The sequence below is a fragment of the Scomber scombrus genome, chromosome 22, assembly GCF_963691925.1.
Source record: "Scomber scombrus chromosome 22, fScoSco1.1, whole genome shotgun sequence".
Taxonomy (NCBI): domain Eukaryota; kingdom Metazoa; phylum Chordata; class Actinopteri; order Scombriformes; family Scombridae; genus Scomber; species Scomber scombrus.
Window position 1 is genome coordinate 18,900,823 of NC_084991.1, and position 17,872 is coordinate 18,918,694.

At 40.8% G+C, this 17,872-nt stretch overlaps 1 protein-coding gene across 1 annotated transcript in view; it reads left to right on the top strand.

Moving 5' to 3' along the window:
* Positions 1 to 17,872, top strand: part of plxna4 (plexin A4) — a 197,816-nt gene that overhangs the window by 102,956 nt on the left and 76,988 nt on the right. Inside the window, 1 exon segment of the mRNA XM_062443560.1 lies at positions 6,705 to 6,833. Coding sequence (XP_062299544.1) covers positions 6,705 to 6,833 — 129 coding nt within the window.

The following is a 17,872-nucleotide window of genomic DNA, read 5'->3' on the forward strand; positions in this document are numbered from 1 at the left end:
TGACATTTCCCTGATTTGCGCCCACAAAGCACCTTCTCTCACAGTGCAGGCAATGGGGGAAAGCCATTAATTAAAATCCTGCTGTGTAGCAGATATGCCTAATCGCAAATATAAAACAGAGAACAGTGAATTAAAGCACAGAATGAGTTCAGTTCCACTCTGTGGGGTTTTTTAGCCCACTCATCCTCCTATGGAGAGAGAAGTTGAGCCGGAAGGAAAGAGAGGAAGGAAGGAAGGAAGGAAGGAAGGGGGGACTTTTAAAGTGTCTTTAATGAACTGAATGAATATTTTACCGCCGTAAAGGAAAGCAGTAAAGCATTAAGTCGATGTTGTACCTTTGGATGACAGCAAGATGTCTCCATTATAGCTTGTCATAAAACATAAAATACTATGCCAATATACACTGCAGATGTAGAAGTACCATGGCATTAATCATTCATGTGTCACCTACAGTACTGTACCACACTGCTTTAGTGCCATCCTTTTTGGTCAGGCTCCCTCTCAGATAAACTTCAAAACATGTCTGTCTTTGATTATCCCTAATAACTCCTTTTGGTGATGAATAACAGCTAATTTGTGATTCCTTGCTCAAGCGGTGGTATACGACCAGCCTGCCTTCACACTGTAGTGTGCCACATCCTCATTAATACCCTCAGATTAATGTCAAATCATCCACACTCCCCCACTAGTCTCGCACCAGTCCATCTTGCCTAGAGCTAAATATTGAAGCATTGAATGTGGAAGTGGAGAGTTTGTTCCGGCATTGATTGACACTGAGAAATGGATCCAGTCCGCCTTCTAGCCCGTTTTCCTTCTGTTATTCTCTCCACCCTTCTTACACCTCTTTTCTCTCTGTCCGCCATATGTTTCAGTGAGCTGGACAGATTTGGGCAATCAGACAGCCACCATTGTATTGCTGTCGCTATGAAGAGAATGCGTGTAGAGACACATTGCCATTATGTAGTGACGATACGTTGTTCCTTTTCTTCCTCCCTCTTTCAGAGTGAATGTTCCTCTCAGTTGTCTCTGTCTGTCTGGCTTGCCTCGCTTTCTAGGCTCTTATTGCATGTCTTGCCTTGCCCTATTGAATACCTAACACTCTGCTGTGGTTTGACAAAGAGGGTCGAAACCTTAGCGAAGTGTGGCAGGTTGGGTTACAGTGGCATTTGGCATGGGGCTATGCTCTTATCATTCCAAAACGTTTTTTGATTGGTATCTTGAAGAGGGTAAGGATCTAAGGGCTTAAAGAAGAGACCTCAAGAGACCCCAACGGCAAGTTTTGCTCCTGCTCTGACTGACATGCTTTTAAAAATGTCACTCAAATATGTTACTAGTTCTCAAATAGGTGAAATGTTGAAGAAGTTACATTCACAAAACGTTTTTTACAATTAGGGTTTTGTTTGTTAGCTTTTGCTATCATTCTTAATGCTTATAGGAATATTTGACGTGGTTTTATCAGGAATCCAATAGGCCTTATCTGTAGTTTAACTCAATCATTTAAACCACTTATTAGACATGCATATAAAATTGAATGCACGTAAAATGTCTGTTATTATAATCCTTTGGTTTGTAAAACTGATGTCATGCAACAGCTACACTAATAAGATAGTTTAAAGTTAAAGAAGGAAGTAATTCTGCTGGATCTAATAGACATTTACAGCAAGAGTTTGGGGTAATACCTTTGAGTAACAGTTTTCAGTTCCACAATACTTCTCAATCTTAATCACATCCCAAGAGTTATCACAACCTGAAGCAGTGACAGCCAACACTACAAATAAACGGCAAGAAACTGTTAAAACACAACAAAATGCATCACTCTCATGAAACCCCCCTTTTTTCTATTCAAAGTTATTTTTGTGATGAGGCTCACATACCTTTTATCAAGGTGGCAGAAGAAAGTTCATGATCTGTTTTTGGCTGTAGAAATGCTGGCAATGACTTTGGGTTTGCCCATATCCGTGTTTCAGAGGATTGGTGGAATTCCTCACACAGTATGGTTGAGGTAATTTCCGTATCCCAGCACGTTGTATGACTTTGGATGACATTCTGCTCCAGCCCACTCACCTTACTGTAGTTGCATGGCCCATGTCAGACCATAGTGATGCTTGAGTCAGCAGCTTACTCTGGCTTCCACTCGCAGCATGTTGGTCATGGTATGTGTTCCAGCCATGGCGTGTTAGTGTGTCTGCCATGCTTAACAGACTGCAACTCTGTGTGACTAGCCTTCCTTTTGTCACCCCAAATCCATGGCATAGCAGCCAAGGACAAATTTCTGCAGTCTCCCTCACTGTCCTCACTCAGAAATACAAATGAAGTTATTCTCATTCAGTGATTGTATGTACTTTGATCTTTTCCCCAAATGCGGTGTTGCCCAAAGGGGGTTGTTATTGCTGTGTATTCCCTGCACTTAGCCTGCAACAGTAGTATTTTATACCTCTCCTGAGGATTGACTAGACTCCTCCTAAAATGTGGGCAGTCTATTTCACCATTTGATGTAAAGTAGGTTCCACATAATGGCAGGCCAGGTCACAGAGATCATCTAAAATCAAAGGAAGTCCTCATGTGTATAACAGTTTTCACTAAAATATTGTTCCAGAGGGGCCAACAACATTATTGACCCTGGGTGAGTAAGGTATCATTCAACTCAGCCATTGACAAAATGTCAATGTTGATAGTGTAAGCTTTTTTTTGATATTTTGCTTTTTTCCCCAGCATACTTTCTATTCATTTAACTGTACAAGATAACACAAACAGTTTAAGCTCAGGTCCTCTTTATTTTATTTCTGTTGAGCATTGTATGTATAATAAGACTGTGTTGCATTTTATCCTGCTTCAATATTGGATTCCATGCAGAGTCAGAGGAAGTGCAGTAGTTTCCATGTGCTTTTATGATGTACTGTGCCAATATTTGGAAACTGAGAGAGGGTACTCCTGTGGTTTTCACACCGGATTGGCTTCCCTGTCTGTATCACACCTTCTGCTAGCTGTTAGCCCCATGGAGAGAGGGAGATAGTCACTTTGGGCACATTATTTTTTCATTGACAGATTCAAGGCAGATACCATCTGCACAACGGTTTGGATTTGTTTTTCTTTGCACTTTAACACTGAAACAGTTTTATTAATTTATCTACAGTATTTAGTATTCTAATGTATGAACACTACCCTCACATTCTGTTGCACACAATTGATACTCACTAATCTCAGATAGTCTTAAAAGCTCTGTAAAATGTACATTTTTTATCTGTTCTGAAAGTGTGTGTCTTCATGAGATAATACAGGTGCATCTAAGTTGTATTTAATATTGCAAAAAACTACTGCCTTTATGTTAGTCTTCAGTGATAGCGATGGTGTACTTATTTTCTACGTCCACTAGGGGGATACAGTTTATGGCCAGAGTGGAGGTCTAGGATTTTCTATGTTAGATCTGTGATATAGCCCATTTATCACACATATTCAAACGGATCGCAACACTCAAAGCCATCGAAGAAATGTCTACTGCACACATTTTGCAGGACTGAGGAAGTGTGCTCTGTGAGCCAAAAGTGCCTGTAACTCTCCCCACTCTCCCCAGAGTATCCCTCATTACCATATGAGTAGCTCCAGCCAGGCAGCCTGTGTGTGTGTGTGTGTGTGTGTGTGTGTGTGTGTGTGTGTGTGTGTGTGTGTGTGTGTGTGTGTGTGTGTGTGTGTGTGTGTGTGTGTGTGTGTGTGTGTGTGTGTGTGTGTGTGTGTGTGTGTGTGTGTGTGTGTGTGCATGTGCATGTGAAAGAGAGAGCGATAGCAAAATGATGTGAGTGTTTGCGTGAGCACACTTCTTTGTACAATATGTGTGCATTTATGTGTGGGCCCAATGCATTTCTCACCTTCCTTCTACTTGGAGGCAAAATGAAGTCTGTCTGGCAGTGAATTTCTATTGTGTAGTGCTAATGTGATAGCAGAGATTAGCATTGTAATCCATTTAGCATAGAGCAGCTAATCCACTTTATTACTGTTGAAAAGGAATCAGATAATATTGGCTACCACCACTGTAGCTGCCTAATGATTTTAGGCTGATGAAAAAATTACTTAAAGATATATTAATAATTACTGTTGCTGACAATGAAAGTAGGATTAGTCGTTTCATAACAAATCATAATCATTAGCTTTGGCTTTGCGTCAAGGGAATTAAAGTATTGATTGTGTTCAGTCTACTCTGAGTAGGCAGCTTGTCTGTAGAAAGAGTGTGTGTGTGTGTGTGTGTGTGTGTATTCGTAGAGATACATAATATACACTAGCTGTTAATTGTCATTTCATTTTAGAGCACTATAGACTCGATTTGGGTATTTTGGATTATTTACAGAGTTTTATAGCATAAGGAATTCATTGTTAATTGCTGTGAAATTGATATAAAATACTCAAGTTCAGGGTGACCCTGCTGTGTTGATATAAAGATACAGGGTAAAATTACTTATAAGTGTCTTCATATGTTCTAATAAATGACAAAATTAGTTACAAAGAAGTACACTGGTCTCTGATTTAAGTCAGACTTTTTCCCCTGTGTGTTCCCCCTTCAGTCCCAGTGTGACTAAACCAGCCAGCGACGCATGCTTGCGGACATGCTGTGCTCTCCCTGGTGGCTCATTTGTTTTGTTGGTGGTCAGATTGAGGGATAATATACAGGAGCTTCCTCTTGAAACCCCTTTGCTCCCTGGTGACTATGGATCTGTCCCAACACAATAAAACTCTATATTCAGCAACTGCCATAGACTGTCTGCCCTTTAACTCTGCTCAGCAATTGTCTTCACACTTCTCTAATATGCAGTGGGGGTAAGCTGATACACACACATCTTTGCATACATGAACACACACACACACAAGCTGTGTGCTGCGCGCAAATGCACAGCGCCTCAAATTAACTCACCCTATCAGGCAGATTAGATAACCCCACCTGCTGAATCTGGCCCTGGCTCACATAGAAGTTTCTTTCTACCTACCTTCCCTCTATTCTTTCTCACTCTCCTATTCACCTTCTGTTCTTTTCTTTGCAATTGACCCAAGCGTATAGAGTGGTTCCCAGTGAAAGTGTGTGAAGCTTTGATACACAGGACTCATGGTCCTTAGAGACCAAGATCACTACACAAGCAAAGCAGGAGGCAGAACGAGAGAGGAAGAATGAATGAGAGAGAAAAAAAGGAGAGAGAGCGCAGGGTGAAATCAGGGTGAAAGATGGTGCCTCAAATGTCATGTTGTGAAACTGGATATCAGTAGGAGCAGCAGGAGTAGAGCAGGACTTTAATTGTGCCCCGTGTACTTATGTTTCTCTCTTCGCTGTACAGTAGTTTGTTTAAACAAAGATAACAAAAAGTTTCATGGGACTGTAGCACAGGATTGGGTTTCATTCTGTAATAATGCACAATAAAGCGAAGGTGGGTTAAACTGTCACTCAGTAATTCAGTCATTAACTTAAATGTGCATAATGTTTATCAAAAACTCAAATATGACCTTTTGTTTTCAGTCAGTATAGCATAAGTACACTGAATGGTATAATTTACCTACCCAGAGCAATTAAGGCTTTTTGACCTGCAGAGACTGTAGCTTTAGGCAAGCCGGTAGAAAGGTATTTTTAATGATATGCTGACAGTGAGAACACAGAGTATGTTGTCATCAGCATATTATAATTAATCATGAAGTGACTCACCTGCCTGCTCGACCATCTGCTTCCTGTCCAATTATCTTCTGACTGTGCCTGTTACCTGTGAACCCTTTAGTGCTGAAGAGTGCAAAGAACTACCAAGAGTCATCACAACTTTGACAAGACTTGCTTCACACCTGCCCACAAGCCCACACAGGCCTGTGTGTGTGTGCGAGCATTTATTCTACTGAGTACTGAAAGTTGCTTGGTTAGGTATGTGTCAGAGTGTGTTACGGCGAAATTACAGCCAGAGGACCAGATTTAGAAAGGATAATTTGGAACACACCCCTCTGTGTGTGTGTGTGTGCGATTCTGTAAGCAGATGTTCAGGCACAACCCAGAACACTTCCATCACACCACCAAGTGTGTGTGGGGCCAATTCCATGCACTTTATGCTGAGTAAACACACTTGGGGGCCCACAGACCACACCTCTTGCCCAGATGCCTAATTACCGTAATCACTTTTGAATGGCTGAGACTGTGATAGAGAAAGATGAGCTTCACAAATTCAACACAGAAAGTCATGATGCATGGGAAAATCCTTAGGCAGTATGCAGTAGATGAGCAATTCCTCCAAAAATAATGTTCAAAAGTACATTTTTAATGATACCTTTGCTCCTAATTGTACACTTTGATGTCCTAGACACCACCTTTGTTCCATTGCCAAGTCCCTCGTTGTGGAGGGCACAATTACCAAACCTCTTTGTCACTCTGCTGCTGTTTTTCCTTTGCTATTATTCATATCTGAATTATATTTTAACCCTGTCATTTACACACTCACTTGAATAAATAAATTATTACAAGTCAGACTGTCGGCTGCTTTGTACTCCTGATGACTTTTGCAATAGTATTGGTAATCAAGTGTGCTTTTTAACTCAGAAGGTCACTGTCATTCACCAATTCTTAACCCCCACATGTTCCTCTGCTGCTGTTGAGTAGCTGAACTGAAGCACTGTTCTCTGCTCTATTATGACTGGAAGTGTTATGCATATTAAATATGTTAAATCTTTATGTGCTTTTATGTTTTTTCCAGATCCGGGTAGATGGCTCCTCTCGTGCTTTGCAGTATGAGACGGTGCAGGCAGTGGAAAATGGACCCATCCTCAGAGACATGGCCTTCTCCTCTGATCACCACTACCTCTATGTCATGTCTGAGACCCAGGTCAGACACACAGATACACACACACACACACACACACACACACACACACTATCACAAGCCCCCCTGCTAGCTTAATATCATAACCACTGGCATTTATCATTTTCTTATGTCACGGGGTAATATAACCTTTGGTGCGGCATAGAGGATTTCATTACACCTGGGCTGGAGGAGAGAAAAGGACTAGATGGACTGTTGGACGCTATGCCCGTGTCTTTTTATAGAAACTGACTGTGAGGGTAGAGCTGGAGTGAATAAACGTGTTGAATTATAGGGAGAGTGGAGAGTAGTCTTAGTCCACTTGTGTGTGTGTGTGTGTTGGTCTGTATGTCTGCGCACAGACAGATTCACACACACACACACACACACACACACACACACACGCACGCACGCACACACACACTATCTCTCTTAGTGCCTTTGATGACATGGAATGTGGAGCGAAATAGCAGCACTCTGGGTAATGGACACAGACACAGAGAGACTGAACACCTCTATCACAGGCAAAACCTTACTAAGATAGCATTCACACAAATGTGAAAGCGCACACACACACACCTATGACTCAATGTGTGTGTTAGGTATTCACCTTCCCCTTACACACAAAAAGACACACAACCACAAACATGTAGTTGCATTATATCTCATACTTGAATAGTGTCTGGCAATTGATATGTGGGGAATGATCAGTTATGTGTACGTTGAGCCAAACATCATTAGGATAAATAGCTCATTAGTAGTTGTTTTTTTACCCTGACATTGACAGTGCCTGTTTAAAGTCCTCTGATGACTGAACATAATTTCAACACGATCATCATGGATGGATGCCATGTCTTTTTTTTTGGTGAACATTTCAAAACAGTCCTCCCTATCCTGAAAGTTAATTCATCATCACAGAAACAGTAAATGCACAGACCTGGTGCCATATAACACAAACATTCACATTTCCACAAGGTACTGTTCAAGAGGTAATTATCAGACCATTGAGGCCAGATCAGGCAACTGGTTGAAGAACCCATGGTGGATCTCCTATCTTTTACTGTAGTCTAGCTCTAGTCATTGTCCATTATTAATGTGACTGTTAGAAATAATATTGCAAAAGCTCTGAAGTACAGATGATATGCTTATCATTCTCTCCCTCCCTCCTCTTTATCTCCTGTCACCCTTAATCACAGAAGGCCACTGCCATTTTGTTGGCAGCAATAGCCTGGTTACCCCTGCATATTGTCTGCAGCTTCCAGAGGATTATAGACCTCACTGGCACCATGACACTGCCAGTATTTACTAATGTGTAGTGCGATGTGTTTGTGTGTGTAAATGTGCGTGTGTGTGTGTAAACGCATGCTCATTTTAAGTGCCCAGATTATTGTGATAACACGTTTAAATATCAGACAGACTGAGCTGAAGGTGCCCTTTCAAATGCAGCTCTCATCGCCTCTCCTGAGATCTCAGTCAGTCCATCTGCAGAGAGAGAGAATGCGAGGGAGAGACACAAGTGAGCAGAATAAGGACATTTAGGATCCTATTTTGTCATGGCATCCAATTACCACTCTTGCAAATCTGTTAACCAGCACTGTGAGAATTTTGTTTTCTCCCTTTTGGATTGCAGTGCATGTAATTGGGCTTACAGAAGATATCACAGAATAACAAATGAATTATTAGGAATACTTAATTTTCATTTCTTCCCATTATGTTAGATTCCTTTATGTCTTGCTATTATCGCCCAACATCATGTTACTAATTTAGCATTTTTAATTTGCATGCCAATTAGCGTATATTGAGCAAAAAAAAAAGAACACAACCAAGTGCGTTTTTCTGTCTAATAGTGGTCCCGTGTGTGTGTGTGGCCTTCCTAGTAATTAGTCTATTAGCCTAGTTAGAGAGCTGACCTCCACTAACTGTTTAGGAAGAACATTTGGGAATTACCATGCACACAAATATAGAAAGAACTTAATGAACACAACATATTTACTCTGTGCACACACAAACACACTGCTACAGTGCTGAAGAGTTCATAATAAAAGTAAGAATGAATGAAAAACTCAAAGAATGAGGCTTTTGCTGATCCATGAAAACCCCTTTTGATGTTTGTTGACTAATCAATCCATAGTAATTTTGACTGACACTGATATTTTTCTTATTTCACTGCGATACCTTCATGTGCCTTAGAGTCAGTAGAGTTAGTAGTCTATCAGTTACACTGTAATTGTGATTTTTCATGCAGATTCAGACAGCCATTGTAAAAAATACCCCCCGAAAAACGTATTTTTTACTGCCAGTCCCTGCGCAGAGTGTTAGATACAAAACTGTTTTCAAATGTCTGCAGTGACTGAAAGAGATAAGTTCAAATTGCTTCATCTCAAAGGGAAATAACATATAGCGACAATATTTTTTGCCGCATCAGGTTTTTTCTCACAGGTTGTTTCCATAAAAAGTTGAATCTTGAAGGTTTCCGTGTAAACTGTTAGCAGAATTGTTCATCACACTGTTGCCTCAAAGGGTCAATGCAAAAAAAAAAAGATTCTAACATGATCTATTTTTAAATGTAGGCACCCACATATCAAATTTGACTAATGTATCAGGCATTCATTTGCTACTGGTCCTTACACAAATATCTTATTCTGAAACAATCATCCACCTTTACCCATAAGATGATCAGTATTCATAGATAAATGTCATCTTGAACTTCTTGTTTTCTTTCTGTTGCCCTAACATGGACAGCCAAGTTCAAAGGTCATATTGTGGTCACCGTTACATGCTGGATTTCTGAAATGTAATACTGCTGCTTGCTGGATCAGTGGTTTAGAGTAACTCATATAAACACACACACACAATCACACACACACATTCCCGATTCCCAGTGGTACCAAACGCTATTAAAGCAGCCAGAGTTGGTCGATAGCAGAAGGCCACTTGCTGTGTCTGGGCCCTGGGACCCATACACTCAGAGTGTGATAGATAGAATGAGGGAGAAATACAGAAAGAGGAAACATGATAGAAAGACAGAAGAGAAGAGGGCACACAACAGGAGGCTGAGAACAGAGCTGGTCGATACAGCTCGTCTCCTGCTGTTCTAAGACAGCCTCGAAACCCTCCCCTGCAGATAGGTGATGCCAGGCCTGGAGACAGACCCCCTCCAAATCCTACCTGTCTTCTCCAGGTCAGTGTTAAATCCAGTACAAGACAACAAGGGGTCAGAAGGAGAACACTTTGAGGAGCTTTGAAGAACTCAGTTATCTTCTATTTTTCATTAACGCTTCACTGCGATCATCACTCTCAATCGCAAAATGAATTGAAGAAAGTAAACATAATTACTTAAGCCACATAACAGACGCATGGCTCAGTGATTCTTTATCTCTCTCAGGAGTTAGAAAAAATTGTAATCTTGCTAGCAAAGCTTTTTTTAATGCAAAGCTATTTCATAATTGAATGAAAGAATGTAAACATAATTACTTGGAATGACTGATAAGGCACGACACATTACTATAAATTACTATAGATAAATTAATCTGAGGTTGGACCACTGCAACACCTTGACAGAGACATTAAAAAAAACAATCAGCTTTAGGGACTCACTGTACCTTGCTTGTCTCTGTCACGTTATACTCTCATTAGAGAAGGAAGCTAGCCAAATACTAGCACAAACACATTCCCATGCATCTTTGTGTACTGTAAAAATGATTCAGATCCATTATATTCTCCCACTGTTTTGTTTTTTTTCTGATCCTTTATTTTACTTTTCTTTCATCCCTGCAACATCTCTGTTTCCTTTCTGCCTTTCCTCAAATCCTGTGAATATGTCATCTTTTGTTTAGTTGCTTTTCTTTTAGGATTATAGGTTTTTGGTCCTCTATTCATTTCTAAAGGGATTTGTAAAGTGATTGAGGGATTCATCCCTTTGTATTCCTTACTCCTCTGTCTTCATCTCCTTTCCCTCCATCTTTGTTCCATTTCTAACCCTCTCCCACTACTCATTGTCATTTTTACCCAACTACACCCCCCCCCCCCCACCCCCCCAGTCCTTAATTCTGCAATTTTTTTCACTATTCCTCACTAGTGGAGTAATCTGTCATCCCTTCCCTTGCATTAATTCAGTGATTGGCTGTCCTCTAATTGGATATTTCACTCCTTCTCTCGCTGTATCTCTCACCCTTATATACACACACACACTCACACATATTTTATACACACGTCGCCTTATTACTGTGTTAAATAGATGTTCTGGTATGAAGAGGACGGTCACATTATAGAATGTGGTGTGATTATGGATGTTAGAGTTGCAGTTTGAGTGACAGGGGGCAGGTCAATCCCACTGTTAATATGAGCTGTGACTGTAGTCCACTGTGTTACCATCCTGTTAACACTGCTTCATCTGTCAACTACAATGAGGACATCTAGAATGAATAAGGTGGTGGTGGTGGAGGAGGCAAGGAGGTCATTTCACTTTCAGCTCAGTGTTTAAATGAACAGTACAAATGACACACCGACTGAGCATTCAGTTTGACTAGGTGCTATAAACCTATTGTATAAAGAAAAACACAGCTTGAAGTGTTATTGAAGATTATAGTGGAATGGGAAGTTAGCCCAAATGTTGCATGAGGTGATGTTGTAAAGGTCCTTTCTTGCCTAAGCTTCAACAAATAAAGACTGTCATACAATAGAAAACATTAATATTTAATATAATTTAAAAAAATTACATTTTCCATGGTATCACTATTGTGTAAGATAAAGCAATAATCCATACTTGTTCCATTGTTGTTGTTTTTTTCAAAATGATAACCAAAAAAATAAAAAAATCTTCTTTTTTTTTTCTAAACAGCTAAACATACATTTTAAAATAATATCAGTCAGATGTTTTCCACACATATAAATATATATATATATATATATATAGGCAAAATGTTGTATGACTCAAGTGAAATTAAATGAAACTTTTTTTTGGACCTGATCATGAAAAAGTAATTAATATAAACCAGGATTTGCTGTGTCCTCTGCAGACTTGGTATGATGTGAGTATGTCGGTAAGATAGCAGAGCACATTAGACTTGACATGGGTTCTGAGGCATTTGGGAGCACCTCAAGCTGTTTTTGTTGTGTCTTAGTCATTAAATCCAATGTTCCCATAGCACTGACCTCCAGTAACCCAGCAAACACATTAACTTATCCTGCTAGCAACTAATTAGTCAGTCAGTAACTAGATGTTCCTACATGGCTTTAACACTTAAGTTTTCCTTTTTTTCCCCTACATATTCTGTGGCTTTTACGTTCAGCATATAAACTGTTGCTGGAAAGTGCTGTGACTGCCACAGTGATGGTACTAAATTATTTATGTTCAGTGTAGCAAATGCAGATCTGTAAGTGTGAATTATTGAAAATGTGTACTATAGAAGGGCGACATCGTTCAAAGTCAAATGCTTTTTTTTCTGTTTTGAAACCCCAGAGGGAAATCCGACAAGCCAATTTGTGGAAGTATCGCATCTTCGCATCTCATCAAAGATGTTTTAATACCAGCATCCTTTAATTTCTATCAGCAGGGAACTTTTTTACCACATCCCTTACAGTGTGGCTTCCTCACCCCTCTAGTGTGTGGCTGTGAGTTATGAAGGTGTTTAGATGTGCGTATTATGTTGTGTCCCAGTTATAGCTGCAGGCTGCTGTGGTCTAAAAAAATGCTAAGAAGACCTAGTTGATTCTGATTTTGTATCAACATGGCACAAGGAAAATATTTAAGTGACTAAGAGGGTTCATTGTTGGGGCACGGATGGCAGGAGCTTCGCATAAAGACGACTCAACTGACCAGTGTTTCAAGGAACAGTGACTAAAGTGACTTCTGCATTTAGATTTATGGGAAAGGCATCAGTACACAGGGTCTGAAATGATGGTCTGGACTGTGAGGCGTAAGGAAAACAGAGGAGCAATTCTTCCTCAGGTGACTGAGAATGTCAATGCAGGACATGAGTATGTCGACAATTACATAGAGAGGGGATATTATAGTCGGGTTACAGTGCATAAACCCCTCAGTAGTGCAAAATGTATGTATATGAGTATGAAAATTATGTGCTATGGCCTTCGCAGTCACCAGATCTCAACCCAGTTGAACACCTATGGGAGACTTTGGAACGACATGTAAATCCTCTTTCACACATAATTCTCAGTAAATTACTTGGATAACCTTTCAAGCACCACTAGTTATTTTCGCTATTCACACATGCAGCTAAAACCAGTCACATTTTCATCTTGCGCCTTTTCACACATGCCATGGCAATGCTGGAATAGATGAGGCAAAGGACAGTCCAGCAGATGGTGGTCAAACATGCCAACCATCATAAAACTCAACAGCAGAAGAAGCTGAGGCAAGGCTGGATGTATGTGTACATACAGACGTCTCTTATTATTTTCAGGAACATGGTAGGTGAGGAGCTGATTTTTTCTGGTGCCAGTGTTCTTGTAATGTATTTAATATTCAACAAGTTTGCAACGAATAACCTGTGAAAGCATTGGCAAGGCAACTGTAAACAAGTTGCAGATGTATTTACTTGCTCCACGTGAAAGCATCTTTCATCAGGCGGACATGTGTTTGTCCCTGCAATGTTACTGCTTTCATTCACACTGGCATGTTCCATGAAATATTACTAGGTATTGAGGTGGGAAATTGGTGGTGCAGATTTCCCTGAGCATGGATCCCTGCTCCCATTCACACGGACCCCATGCAGGAAATATTCCTGTGAGTCATCCTCACCATCCTCTGTCCCTTTTTTGGCTATTGGACACTTTCCAAACTGTGCACTGTGTCTGCATAATACAGGCCTTATTTTACCCAGACTATGCCCTGAGGGCAAGCTGATGCAGATTGTGCACAATTGTTGTTGTGTTTGTGTACACTTTTTGCACCTGCTAATGGGAGACGAGTACTAAATGCAAATCCAGTTTTAACACCTAAGGGTATAACCTCACTTCACACCTTAAGTGCACTTTTGCTTGACATCCATCATATCATCAGCATGGTTCCAGCACTGAGGACTGACAATGTAATGGGACAACATTAGCATGCATTTTGTAGTTGCTGAGCTCAGTATACTTATTTGCTTATTTGGTAAGCATATCAAGGATGACAGATGGTAAAACAAATACAGCAGAGGGTGCCTCATACTCATGCTGGACATTTTAATCTGTAAACTATAATTAGTAAACTGGCTTAAGCTTGTGTAAGTGCACTCTTTGTATACGGGGCCTTTACCGTCTTTTGAATGGAAAGATAAGTGAAAATGATTGATTGTATCCGGGTCATTTGTAATGTGCCGACAATCCTGACAGCGCAATGGATTGCTTTCTCATTTGACCTCTGAGAACGTCAAATGAAAACAATATTGCACCCGCAGCCACCGGGCCGCTCTGTTAACTGAGTTTATGATATAATACTGTTGGTTGGTGGTTGACGGATTGAGTGGTACGTCAGCTGTGACGAGGCAGTGGGTCCTTGATGTGTCCCTCGCTTCATTTGACTCCCGCGTCAATCTCTCCTCCATCCAGCTGGAAAGGAGAGATAGAGAGAGAAAGAGTGAGAGAGGAAGAGAGAAGAAATGATTGAAGGAATGAATAACAGAATTGATAAATATTCAGTAATAGAAGAGAAAAGAATAAAAGAATAATGTGAGAGGTAAAGTTAATAAGAAAGAGATTGTTGTTGTTTCACTTTTATTGATTACACAGCGACATTACCCTGTATTAAAGAGAGTTTCAGGCAGTTTGAAAACACTACGTATGTCAGCATTAATAGACTAGGCTGATTATAATATGGTTGGTGATTGGTTGAGGGTGTCAGGCCTGCCTCTATTTCTAAGACATGCTGTTGCGATAACAGCAGGTTAGGAATTATTATTCATACCCATTGTCATGGATATAAATAATGATTTCACTTTTATCATGCTTAATGATTGTAGCTGATTTGCTTGCAGTCGTCAGCATAACTGGAGGATATTTAATTGGACACAAGTACTGCAGGCAGAAATATGTGTCGCCTACATGCAAACAACATTGCGTACTTACAACAGCATGTTTTTTAAATGGCCAAACAGCGCTACAACGACTTCCATTTAACCAAATTATATTGTTTTCTGTTTCCTAACCAATAGTAATGACGCACTGCCAACATTGTGCCAAAGTAATGAACAAACTGACACCAGGAAAGGAGAAAAAAGACAAAGCTAACCTGGGGGTAGAAGAGAAAAGATAAGAGAAGTTCAGTGTGCCCTACAGGCTGTTAAGCAGGATTGGACTATCACTTTCATTTCTCTCTCTCTCTCTCTCTCTCTCTCTCTCTCTCTCTCTCTCTCTCTCTCTCTCTCTCTCTCTCTCTCTCTCTCTCTCTCTCTCTCTCTCTTTTGTCTCTTTCTCTCTCTTTCTCCCTTTCTCCCTTTCTCTCTCTCTCTCTCTCTCTCTCTCTCTGTGCAGTTTGGCTTCAGGTGGAATCTCTGTTTAATTACAAGTGGAGGGGGCAGGAAAGGAGTAGGATAAAGAGAGGAATAGAGATGAGGAAGAATTAGTTGATAATAAAAGTCTCTGCAGATTTAATAAATGATCACTTTCCCACTGCAGGTTGAATTGAAGGCCCCTGGCATTACGTAACGAGTTAGGAAGAGGGGAAAAAGAGAGAGAAAGAAAAACAAAGTCAAGCTTCATAAACTCTACCTCAGTGTGTAGTGATGAAGATTTGAAGTGGAAATTCTGAGTATGATTAAAGACTTCCTCCCTCTCTCCCTTTGACACCCATTTCTACAGATAAAATAGACAGACACTTACTGTATATGTACTGTACATATAATGTGAAGCCATTGTGCAACCACTGTAAATGATCAAGTACGTCTTCATCTCTCATCCCACACATTAAGGCATCAAGTACTTCTGTGATCTCTGTCTTTTTAAAAGCATGATTATATTCAGCAGCTTCCATCTCTCCCTATTGTGAAAGGAGGGAGAGTGCAGGGTGTAATGGCTGTCATTTGCTCACCTGAAACAGCAGGGAATTATAAATGCCATGCACCCCCATCCTTTGTATTTATCCCTGCTGATATGATAGCGCAGCCATAGTGAAGAGACAGTGAGGCGTAATGGTTGCCTCTCTGGCGAAGCCCGCGAAGAAGATAGCATGAAATGAATGTGATATCGAGATGAGAAAGACAAGGGATGCATTGGGTCGTTTAGCCACCAAATCCCTCAATTTCTTTTTGATAAAAGAGGGGACAAAACTGTTGCCGGCTTGAGCACGTGTGTGTATGTGTGTCAGATAGAGAACGGAGGTTCTGGAGAGATGATGAATGTATGATCTTACACACCTCAGAGCGTCTGAGTGACAGAGACAGAGGGAGAATGAATGATATCAGGAAGCAAGCTCTGGAACAGAGGACCCACATTGGCACCCACCGCCTCTGCTGGGGTCTGAATGTGGTGTGTGTTTGTCTTTGTGTGTATATGTGTGTTTTATCTGTTGAGAAAACCATTTCCCAAAATGCAGGCATCTAAGGCCTCGATAGGCATCAGGAGGTCCTTTCCCGTTCTACAAAGTTTAAATCTGTGTGTGCTTTTAAATATGTGTGTACATGTGGGTGCTGTGTGTATCGTCATATCTGCCACCAATGAAGTGTTAAATTATAAAGCGCTCAGATATGGTGGCATTGTTTGCTACAGTTCTGTCTGGGTGCTTAGCTTTTATGGTAGATCACGAGGTGACAAACCACTCGATGCAGTGACATGGCTACGTAGATTACAAAAACGCACACACACGCACACAGGGAGATTGTAGTTTTATACACTCTTATGATAAGGCTTTGGCAGCTGAAATCCCCCCACAGGCTAACACAATGGCCTTTTTCTTCAGTAACTAACAGGTTATTTTTCTGGCAGTTGGCTGAGGCAGCGGTGGATCTTAGGAGTAGCAGGCTTGGTGGAGAATGACAGGAAGGGAGGAAATTTATCATGGGAGATGGAATGAGGATCAGTGTTGAGTTTGATCATGTGCACACGCATTTGCACAACTATCTCTCCGATTCCATCTCAAACTCATTCCCTTTATCTACCTAATGTAAATGCCTCTACACAGCAGGGAGGGCAAAACATACCAGCTGATTCCCCAACCCCAAAAACACACACGTGCTGAACACATAAAAATGCACTTCCATTGTTTTTAATCTGTAATAGCATGTAGGATTTCTCTTGACTTTGACAAGGAGATACACCCCCTCTGAATTCATTCAGCTGTGTGGGAATCTGTGTCAGTATATGTGTGTGTGTGTTCACACATGTCTGTCTGAGCATGGTATTTATAGTGCTTGAAGAGATACACAGAAGCGACATAAATGTAGAGAGCAAGAGAGAGAAAGATGTAGCAGGATGCTTTTTAGAGTATTTCCATCGTGCCAGTACGTGCATCTCCTTGGTTCACATGAATCTCTGTGAACACGTGTTGAAATATGACTTCTATAGTGAGGATGTGCAAATGTGTAGCATTGATTTGGTGTGCTTTTATTTGAGAGAGAGAGAGAGAGAGAGAGAGAGAGAGAGAGAGAGAGAGAGAGAGAGAGAGAGAGAGAGAGAGAGAGAGAGAGAGAGAGAGAGAGAGAGAGAGAGAGAGAGAGAGAGAGAGAGAGAGAGAGAGAGAGAGAGAGAGAGAGAGAGAGAGAGAGAGAGAGAGAGAGAGAAAGAGAGAGAGAGAGAGAGACACTGTCAGGCAGAGATTTGCTGTGTGATAGTCTAGCTTCCAACAGAGAGAACTGCCTTCAGTGCCAGGCTGCGCTTTAGAGATACCACTACACATAGGCATTTCTGATCTCTTGTTACATTCAGTCATGCCCTACATTGGATGGTTTAATTACGGTCCTTTTCACACCCTTAAATATAGAATTTAGTCAGTGAAATGTGCTGCAAAGACATGTATAATTGCATCACTTATGTCTGGAAAAAATGGATCCTCAGCACCTATTGGAGGTGTTGTACTGAAGCTGTGAGGTGATTTGCTGAATTAAAATGTACCTAGTTACATTAGTACC